The sequence below is a fragment of the Cariama cristata genome, unplaced genomic scaffold, assembly GCF_000690535.1.
Source record: "Cariama cristata isolate BGI_N322 unplaced genomic scaffold, ASM69053v1 scaffold10329, whole genome shotgun sequence".
Lineage (NCBI taxonomy): Eukaryota > Metazoa > Chordata > Aves > Cariamiformes > Cariamidae > Cariama > Cariama cristata.
In genome coordinates, this window is record NW_009635240.1 from 33,939 (window position 1) to 45,337 (window position 11,399).

Genomic DNA, 11,399 nt, shown 5'->3' on the forward strand with positions numbered 1-11,399 from the left:
ATTAACAGAAGATGAAATATTGCTATCCAGAAACGTCACTGTTGGGACAAATCACTTATAGGATTTCTACCCTCTTTGTTTTGCTCTGCTAAAAGAGGGATGGGCAACAGAATAAAGCATTATAGAAAGCGAGACCACAGTTCATGGCTAACCAGCTTCAGCAGCGAAGCTAACCTAAGAAATTCCATCCTCTGTACTCATTCCCACCTTCATGCTACAATTGACTACATTCTCAGTTGCACTTTGCAATTTTGCATGCAGTTGTTCGTAAGCCAGGTGACTGAAATAATCCGTATCATTAAAAAATAAAATTGGAGCATTATTTTTTACTTGGATTATTTCTGTCATTTCCTTTACTGTATGGTTTCACAACCAGCTGAAGTGACACAGTCCAGGGATGCAGAGAGCAGCAGCACCAAGGCAGCAGCACAAGCGGACGAGGTGAGTAGGAATTTTAAGTTGTCTTTGCTGCTAGTCAGTGAATTACAAAACTATGGTCTAAAGCCCACCCTGCTATAAACCCACAGCTGTACTTATACAATCCTTTAGCTAGAATGGTATGCATTTCATTACAAGAATTTTGTCCCCCATGTATGATAAACTGCCTAGCTAATATGGAAAACAAAAAGAAAAACAAAAGAAAAAATCTTTAGAGTAGAAATAAAGTTTGGTAACTCATAATTAAGCATGATGGGGTAAATACGTGAGTCATCAGAACACCTGGCATTTGAGGAAAGGCAGATACTAGGGCTTAAAGTATTTAAAATGTTCTGTACTCAGGAGAGGTGGTTTCATATGTAAGACACTGCAATTACTCATCTCTCCTCCCTGCCCCCTTCTCCCTTTCTCTGCACCTACATACACTTTTTTTTCCCCCCTCCTGGCATAGTCACTTCTATTTTGTTCATTTTCTTGTTACCTATATAATCTACTGAAGGGCAGATTTGCAATCACTCTCAAAACCATGGTTTCTTTCTCAATAATCCAGAATAAAACAAAATTATACCGGTCAACTTCCCCTTAGACTTCTCCATTAGCTAAAATGAAGCCTTTACTTAAAATAAAGATACCAGTACGTTTACATTTGAGCAGAACAAAAAGCATGTCTAATGTATTTTGCACCTCTCTGGTGTGTCTGAAGGAGTTCTGCAGATCCAGTACGTTCCAAACTATGGTTTCAACAACCCATATGGGGAAGGCAGGAATGTATTTCGATTTAACGTAATTGGTCTTATCTAGTTATCTTTAATGTGAGTAGCTCCAAACAGCACACATGGACTGGTTCTGCCATGCAGCTCCATGGCCATGACTACTACCTTTGGGGGGGGGGGGGGGGGGGGGGGGGGCTTTGGGGGGGGGGGGTGCAGGGCAGGGAGGCAGAATTCTCTGTTCAATTTACAGATTACTAATCTTGATGTTTCACCACCTAGAAAATTCATTAACATGGACCAAAACCCATCAACTCATTTTGTGTGTGTATAAAGATTTGTTTATCTTAGCACCAAGAAAAAAGCATGCCTCTACAAAACTCCACAAAACTAAAATTTCTGTAGATGTTCTTTCCTTTTTGGTTTTCCTTTAATTTGCAAATCTTGTAATCTAAGACTGAAGTTGACCGAACCAACATCTAAAACCAGCATAGTAGTATTGGCCAAAAAACACAATCTGTTTCCCATTTATGTGTCAAGACTGCATCCTTTTTGGGGGCTGCAAAAACTATTGTTTTGAAAAGATTATATAGTGAATCATAGAATGGTTTGGGTTGGAAGGGAACCTTTAAAGATCATCTAGTACAACCCCCTTGCTAGATATTTCAGTCATTTTACTAGATGGAAAATTTGACTCCTAAAACACAAAAATGTGCGTACCAAGAGCTACTCAGAAACTCAGATACAAAGCAAAAGTTTATAAAACACAAATTCTACCTTCCCTGGTAAAACACTCATTGTGGAGAATACAAGGATTGAGATTACTGGCAAATCTCTCTCTACAGAATTTTTACATAAAGCAAGTGCCAGAAATGAATTTCAAAGTGCAAAGTTTAAAATTTTACATACACTACAATAATTTTTTAAGCAGGTTCTCAACCATGACTGTCACAAATAATGTCAGATTTAAAATCAAGAAATATTAAACTTAACGTTAAGACTTTAATACTGATATTCAAAGGAATGTGATTTTTATCAGCATATATTATACCAATGACTGCTGTATTAGGTTACATTACAAGAGAGGCAACCCCCACACCAAGTTACCCAGAAGTTGACTTCTAAGTTAATATGTTGTTAAGTCTGTGGGAGACATACTAAAAACTAACAAGATACTTTTTGGCCTGTCAAAAATCTGTACTTCAGTAAAACATTTGGGGATTTCTGGTGTAAATTATTGTATTTCTAAATTACCAAAGAGATCTTTCACTGTGTAAATGACAATGAAAAAAATTTCAGGAATGAAATATAAATCTAAACATTTTTTTTAGGCAAGCATTATTTTGTATAAAGCACTTTTATACTCATCTTAGTTTCATAACGAAGGAAAGAAGTCCTAGCATAATATCAAAGACAAAATTATTCATTAATTTCTTTCCATTAAAGTACATGGTACATTAGAAGGATAGAGAAAAATACTGAAGTTAATTAATGTAAGTGATATTTTTGAAGTTATTAATTCATGACTACTTGAAAATTCTTTGGATTCCAGACTGACAAACATTCTACATTAAAAAGAATATATTTTTATCATATTTCCCTTATTATAATGTATTTACTTTACAGCTAAAGGAAAAGAAAATAATTTCCTGATGGTAACCACTAATGCAGACTAGTGGTCAGAACCAGGAAATCCCAGCCTCTAATCTGAATGTGTCAATATCTCATTGATAGAGTCCTAAAAGATAAAATACTATTAAATGACAGCACAGTGGATCTGGATCAAAACTATATTCTATCAAATTTGTTTTACTTTAATGGTTTAGCATATTTAACACTTAAAACTTGCTCATGTAATTTTCATACCTGCTGAATTCAAATTTCTCCAAGATTTTCATGCATTTGAATATAGGTACACGAGGCCATAAAAATCACAAAACGCATCAACACATTTGTAAGTACAGTCACTCATCTATCATGCAGAACTGTGTTTAACATGTGTTTTCTTATGGTCAAGAATAGCATGTGATAATTACAGCAACTCCTAAACTGTAATGAAGAGTTAATAACCTACTGAGGTTACATCATAAGTCAGGTGTAAAATGCATTTATTCCTCACCTTCCATCCAAAAAATTAACAACTTCAAAGCACTTTCTAGAAGAGCTACTGAAAATGGATTCTATATAAATCATTGCCACGGAAAAGAATTTAAATTAGAGTATTGCCTCCAGATACAGCAGAGTCCAAAAATATTCTTCAACAATAAGTCGTGGGGCAACCACCAAATCTTCCAAAATGCTAACCATGTCCTTTATTTACTAATAACAGATAACAACAAGAATTTATTTGGAAACGTCAAAATTACCAGGGATGTTCCCGAAAAAGTGTAACAATAGCTGTAAATTTGAACAGAGCAACCAGAAGTCAGAAATTTTGGAAAATTGCTAGGGAAAAATCCAAATCATGCTTTAGGTTGAAGAAGTCAAACTCCACCTCCCCCCCCCCATCATCCTCCTTAGTAATGATTCTGAGAAATTTTGGACAATAACATGGGTAACATTTGAACGGGAGAAAGCCAGAGGACTGTTGGAAGTAGCAGAAGCACTTTAGGAGGTCACATGTTTCTCCTCTAAAAAAGTGACAACCTTGTGTCCTAGTGAGGATGGGGATAAGGGCAGGGGGGCTGTGCTGGTGGAATTGTTTTCTTTTGAGACTACCTCTTGTAAAGGTAAGGACATTGGCGCTATTGTCATCATCATGTCCAATCATCCAGTTTATCTTAAAGAAAGACAATGTAATTTAACGTATCAGCATAATGGATTGTGTGTTAGAAGACTTGGATTTCACTTCTGGATCTGCTTTGGACTAGCTGTCTTTGAGAAAATCATTCAGTCTTTTAGACACTCTGTTTACCTTTCTGTTCAATGGGAAATACTTTAGTGTCAGTGCTAGATCACTTCACTGACTATTTCACCTGCCATTTCAGCAGACAGAATAGGCCTCCTACTCCCTGCACATTTTCAGCAGTGTGCTGACAGCTGCAGTATTTCATGCCATAGCCAGCAGATGACTGTAGTGAAAATACCAAGTGGTTCAGAGTAAATGCTCTAAAATGTAGTATTTTCTTCACACATATGATTAAACAAGGTGTTTTATCTGTCCACAACCGTTCAGATATATAGGAAACGATGTTAAGCACAAAACCTCAAGTTAAGAGTAGAACTAAAATTGTGATTCAGGTTCAGAGGCCATTCGTAACACAGCTATCTTAGTGTTCTACACAAATTCTCCTTTATGCATAACAATCATTATAGTAAGGTAATCAAATGATCTACGAATGTAACAGAAGAAAAACAAGTGCAACACTTGAGCCAATTTAAAAGGAGTGTGATTCCAGTTGAGCACAAAGTATCAAAGAACTCTTAACCTGAAAGCTACTGACAAAATAGGTGATTTGCAAGGACTCTTTCAAAAATAACGTGCAATGAACAGTAAATGTAGAAAAATGTTTCAGATTTTTCTGTTGAAGGTTTACCACCAGAAACAAATTGGTTCTTTATTAAGTGGGTAAACGAGAGCCTCTAGCAGTCTCCTTTTTTTAATGATGTGCTAGTCCTCTGGTCACAGTGGAAAGCCTGATTTAAAATCTTCTGTTTGCAGATACTTAACTACTGATAAGTAGTAACACAAACCTATTCATTCATTTTGAAAACATATGAGGGGTTTTTTTTTGTTTTATAGAAAGCAGAAACTACCAATAACCTTCGAATTATTTTCCATTAACTGAGGAATACGGTAACACAGTGAAAATAATGATCCTTATATTTTACTCATTTCTCAGATACTTCAGCTTCTAAAGCAAGGGTATGAAGGAAAGTTTTTTTGCCAACCAACATATTCTTTACATATACAAATACACTGCTTGGATTAAGACAGAAATTCCTACAAGAGCAGTATTTGCATCTCCAGTTACATGCACTCTTATTTAGGAAAAAGTTATTCACGAGATTACAGGGCGGGGAAAAAAAAGGAGAAAAGTCACCATCAACAGTTTTGCAAGTTGTAAACTCATCAACAGAAAGACATTTCACTTCTCCACCCCACCTGGTCTTTGTTTTTAACATTCAAGGCAGGTAACGTTAATATTGTAGTTTAACAGTAATAATACATACAGAGAAATTTACAGAGACTTGACAGTCCTTCCTCCACACCCACAGTGAGTAAATTCTTAATTGAAAAAGGTGTGGCACAGAATTAGTCTTACTACTATAAGAAGATTTACTTCAACTGTTTAGCCTTTGAATCTCTGTGTAGAGGATTACCCTTGAAAAACAAATATTTTCCTGTAGGTATAGATACAAATCCTTTGCACTGTCTGAATCAACGTACTAAACAGACATAAAACATCTTAGGGCCCTCTTTTATAGGAGGAGTCATATAACAATACTGTCCAGAGAGTACAAGACAAGAGTGTTAACTTATTTTTCTGATGCAAAGAAGTAGAGTTAACATGTAGTTTGCTAATAAACAGTGAGTGGCTGTAACAATGACATTTCTCAGTGCTTGTAATTCATCTGGTATATGACTGCTGCTTGAAAGCAATTTTTAATTACTTTTTAAGACAGAGATTGTTTTAGACACTTCTCAACAATAATTCTGACCAGGATTAGTATCAGAAAAGGTTAATCATAAAATTGTGATTACACTGAGACCAAAATAAACTTAAAATACCTCTTAATCTATTTTACTTCAAGAGTCTGTATTTTTTATTCCTCTTAAAAAGCTTAAGTCTTAGGCAAATGTGTGCTGACACACTGAAAAAACTTTAAAAGCACTTCACAGTGTTATTCCATGAGCAAAAAGGGAAGAGAGCTTTGAAGATGTAACCTACTGTGGTTTTTTAGATGGCATTACAATTTATACGTAAGACTTTATTCATGATAAATATGCTTACCCAGAAGATCCAATGCTTTTACATACACCAAGAAGAGGCCGCTTCTCAGAAAAATTATCACATTTTTGAGCACCTAGTAAGAGGCAAAACAAAAAAAGAAAAAGCAAATCACTATGTACTGTTTGTGTTACCTTTCAAAGCACAGGTGTGCATGCTGTGAGGGCCCAATATACTGAATATATAATACAAAACTCGCAGCCTGTGCAAGATCAGTGATAGAAATACAAGTAACAGGCAGAGTCATGAACACTGGAAGAACTGTTCTTGAAAGAGATGGCAATGAGTAACAAAACAAGTAGCAAAATTCAGCCAGATTTTGGCATTACTTTCCATTCATTTCAGTTGAGGTTAAGGATTCTGTAACTGTAACAAGTAACACTTGCTCACTTTTCATTGTTTTATAAGAGTTGTCTGTAATAAGGCTGTCACCAACTCTGCATGGGTTTCACGCATTGGTTTCCAATCTATTCTACTGAGGCATAAGTGGAGTATAAGAGTGTTAACCATAAGAGCGCAGCATAAGAGCAGCCACTCTCTTCAGCACGTGACAAGCTCGGCTGCCAGTGTTTGCACAAAGCACAGCCATACTTACAGCCCATGCCCTGTGCCTAAGAAAATACAAGATTAAATTCAAAACAGTCTTCAGTAAGTTCCGCCACCAAGCGATTTAAGCCGTTAAGAAAGCAACCTCCAGCAATTTCCAGCGAGACTGAGGCTATGCTGCTGTTCAGTCAAAGTGAAAACACAACTCTAACACCATATCCAATCTACTTTTAAGTAGATTCAGCTTCACCAGGTAACGCTGGTATAGCCCCCACAGCAGAGTTTGGCATGGGCTCGTCCTCTGTTTTAATTCAGCTGCTGAGACAGTTCTGCCTGCCCTGGGATCCATGCACGCCGCCACTGCTGGCACCAGAGCTAGGCAATTAAAACCAGCCTTTCGTCTTCCCAAACTGCAGTCACACCTTCACTCCAGAACCATCAAATTCTTAAATATGCCACACTTCTTACAACAGATTTTAAGTTTTTAAAACTTTGGCTTATTGCCAAGTAAACAGAAGTAAAACTAGAATTGAGTCAAAAATATCTCTTCTACATGTCAACATCGTTTTACTAAATTCCAGGGTATGATTCTATTATTTAAGTTGGGTAGAAAAACCACCACCACCAAATTTCCTCTGTTTTTTTCCAACCTTTGCCTTTTTAATTAGCTATCTATAGGTAGGCACGTGTGTGGTGAATAATGGAATTTTAGTTTTTCCTTCTCCATTATACACCATACCCTTTGATCTATAAAGAATATTAGTGATATAGTCTGTTCAAAATTTAATTCACAAATACTGGTGTACCGCACTAAATCAATTATTCAGAAAGGCACAACAATTAACAATACACACTTTCACATAACAGACTCTGTTAATTATTAATAACTGGGGTACATGCAATTAATTTGTAACAAAAACTGTTCAGTACTCTCATCTGTACAAGGGTAAGTCTTCCCTCCTACACATTTGGGTATTTACAAAGTCAAATGGGTCACATCAATAATTTTATCATCAACAATAGCTTTACAAGTAACCTAAAACAGCCAAATACATTTTCCTTTTATTCCTATTATTTCAAGGTCTTTTATGAGTCATACCTGTACTGTATGTACTGACCTGTAAATTGATAAATGAAACATATAGTCTTCTTAAGAATACGGCAACCAATTTGTTTTCTTCAGTACAAGTAACAGATGAACTCCATTTGTTTCCGTTCACTTAGCTAGTCTCTCAGCATTAAGGGTGAAACGTTGACTACCAGGAGTTCTGATGCTGATTTAAGTAGAGCCAGGATTTTACCTTAAGTATTTAACTATACTACTTTTTTTTTTTTTTTTTAACTAGGATATATTAAAGACATGAATTTATGTGTTTCTTTATGGCCTAGTTCTAAGTTTAACAACAAGGAAGGGGGAGCAACAGGAAGAAAGGTGGTGGGGAGTTCAGGGAAATAACTGCACAAAATCAAAAGGAATACCAGTTTTTAATGCCCACAATAAAGATTTGCAAAATTTGTACAATAGGTGCTTAAACTTCTGATTTCAGTCTGTAATGATTGAGGCCCTCATTTAAAAAAAAATAATTCCATTTTCTACTTCAAATACATACTTTCAGAATGTAAATACTAATACTGTAGAAAAAGATCATTATTTTGAGGACTCTGCAGGGCACTAAATCAGGTTAATAGCGGTCTCATTCATGAGATTGCAAAAAGCGACATGTGTTGCTCTCCGCAATGCTTAATGGAGTCAGCAACCATTTCTAGTTCTGCGGTGGGATTTAATCTTCCAAGTTATGGTGGATTAATTTTTATTCGTAAAATTGTGTTTATTTGCATGTGCGATATACTGACGTTGCACACACCTGCTCCACACACAGTGTTTAACAAAATGCAGCAGGATGATTGAAATGAAAAACAGCTAGCTAAATCCCTCAAATACAAAAAGTATTGAAATCCTGTTGCAAAGTCTTTTTCTTAAACTCCTTTTATTCTAAATCCTTTTAATTCTGTCATATAACACTACAGCATTTATAAAAAGCTGAAAATCCTGACAAATCACACAATTAAAGTAATGAAAACTGCCCTTCCTGCCAACAAGGCACCACCTTATCTACAGCTCCATTTAGCTAAATGATATATGTTTTTTTAAAAAATCCAACTTCAGTTAGTATACTCAAAACTGAAAAAAAAAATATTTGTGGCTAAATTAAATTTCATACAGATCAACATTTAGAACTTTATGAAGTCAAAAGGTTATCCACACACAAGCTCAAAGCAGCTTACGTACTGTACTTCTGATGAAACTGTGAATAGGAATCTCTGGGGCCTGCTAAGGCCTCTCAATAATGCCAATAATAACAGTAACAGCAGCAGCAGCGGCAACACACCTTTTTGAAGAATACAAATGAAACCCCAGTGATTTTCACAGGAACTCAAAAGCTACTCAAAACTATGAAAAGTATCCTCGTTTCCCTTGAATAAGAAGTGTACTGTATAAATGTCAAATTCTGACCTATTTAGCAATAGCATACATGCACAATGGAGTATATTTTTCTGGCATGTAATTTCACTCATCAAGTTCCAACACAGCCATTTCATAATGCAGTGCATCTCCTGTCCAACTAAACCCCTCTTATTCTATCTGTTATTCGAAAATTGTGTTGCATTTGTGGTCCTGCCCCACGTCAGTGTAGTAGCCAACCAGTATCTGGAAATGCATTAGGCCACACAGCTGGCATTCACTACGTATGGTTTTGACTCCCTGATTTGCTGCTGCTTTTCAGTGAAACGAAAAAAAATAACCTTTCTTAATGTTTCTTAATTAATACCATTTTGTGTCTGCTTTCTTATCAAACACAAATACAAAAAAATATATGTGCTACTTGAAACAGAAGTGAAGAGGCTTGAGTCAGTCCTAAGAATAGTGTGTGAATTCTCTCCTCAGCTTCAGGGTACCATCTATAACCACTCCATTTCCCACACAAATAAGCAGTAACTGCATTATTCAATATCATGCCTGACCAACGGTGCTGCGACTGCTGTCCTCATCCCAAAACTTCAGGTGCTGCTTTAGGATTAATGTTCTAGACTATGAGCATCATATTATTCTATCTCCCTTAACTGCCAGCATCATCCAGACATTTCAAGTTTCAAAGCCCTTCTCCAGTACCTGCATCATCATACCTGTTTCTTACATGCCCCAAAGGTTACTGCCTTAGAACCTCCTTCAACTCCAGTTCATTTTCACATCTACTGCCTCGTCAGCCCATTCCACCCTCCCATTTCTGAGATGAGAGCAATGTTGCAAGAAGCAACGGCGGCTGAAGAACATTATCTTGGCAGTTCTGCAAAAGATGCAGAGCTATGCACGTTTACAAAAAGTAATTTTTTCTTCTACACAGCACCATAGTTTTATTCTGATAACTATGTAGCTTCTATATGAAAAAAACAAAAAAACAAACAAAAAGATGACCTTGAAACATTCGCTAGAGATCAATGTTTCTAGAGTCCCGGATTAATTGAAGACACAAATATTTTATTTTGATTTAATCTTGTTAAAAAAAAAAATCAAAATTTCAAAGACGTATCAGTCTAAAGCATTGATGTGACGTGGCCAGAACTGAAATCGTGGCATACAGGTCCATCCATACAGCTCCAAAGAAACTAGTGTTTTAAAATGTCGTGCTCCAAAATTCTTCCCTATAATATCTATAAAAGGCTTGCTTGCTACGCTCGAGAATTCTGTTCTGTAATTTCTATAATCCATACACATTAACATTCATTATACCATAACAACCCACATAACAGTTACAGAACACCAAAACTTAAATGCACACCTGCACAGCCCACTTACACCAAACCAGATCTAGGTACCAACTGCTACTGCTTGTTCAGCTTGTAGGGCTAGTTCCTCTACCATACATACTATGCAATTATTTTGGCCTTCAGGGACTTAAAACCACTAAGCCACCCAAGTGGCTGAAAATATACAAAACTCACATCTGTCTTCCTTTAGAAAGCAACCTAAATATTATAGTTCTTTTAAGTATACCTGCACATAAAGCTAACTCAGCTTTTGAGGTTCAAATTTTATTTTACCAACATCAGAGATGTAAGTAGAGTACAGAGAGAGATCTGCTGCAAAATTTAAACTTTCAAGAGTTTTAGATTTTCAAATACAAAACTACTCTGTGTCCCAACTAATTGTAGCTTTTCACGTTAACTCTAGTTTTCAACCCTACATCCATCAGGTTCCTTTGGTTCATAGTTGTTTTAAACATAGTACCTCTGATTCATTTCTTTTATTTCCTTATTTGCTTTTTTCCTTTATCAGTCAATTTGACTGAGCAGTCAAATTCACTGAGAGATGTAGGAGTATTATATCATCTTTTCTGCAAGCAGCATAATCTAGAAAATGGCAATAAATTAATTCAGTTCACTGGAGGAATTTATTTTCATAATGCTGAGGCATGGAAATAGGTTTTACAGACGACGACCAATGTAAACTTCAACACACAAGCCTGTCCATCATGTACCCTTTAGCCATGAATTACCACACACAATGCTACTCCTGCAGCTTTTCCTAGTTTCTTGATCGACTTTTAAACTATGCACGCCTACCTTAATAAATGGGATAACACAAGGCAGAAAGCAGGTATTTGGCCAGGGTTTTGTAAAATGACCTGGGATAAGTAATGGAAAATGGGAGACTGTAGCACTAACTCACTTCAGAAAGCAGCAATATTCTGAT

General features: G+C 36.2%; 1 protein-coding gene across 1 annotated transcript in view; it reads right to left on the minus strand.

The window, feature by feature from the left end:
* LOC104167248 (breast carcinoma-amplified sequence 3-like) overlaps positions 1-11,399 on the minus strand; it is a gene marked incomplete at its 3' end in the record, with an annotated part of 54,492 nt that overhangs the window by 22,452 nt on the left and 20,641 nt on the right. The window contains exon 6 of the mRNA XM_009707450.1: positions 6,104-6,176. Within this exon, the coding sequence (XP_009705752.1) occupies positions 6,104-6,176 (73 nt within the window). The remainder of the gene's footprint in view (positions 1-6,103; positions 6,177-11,399) is intronic.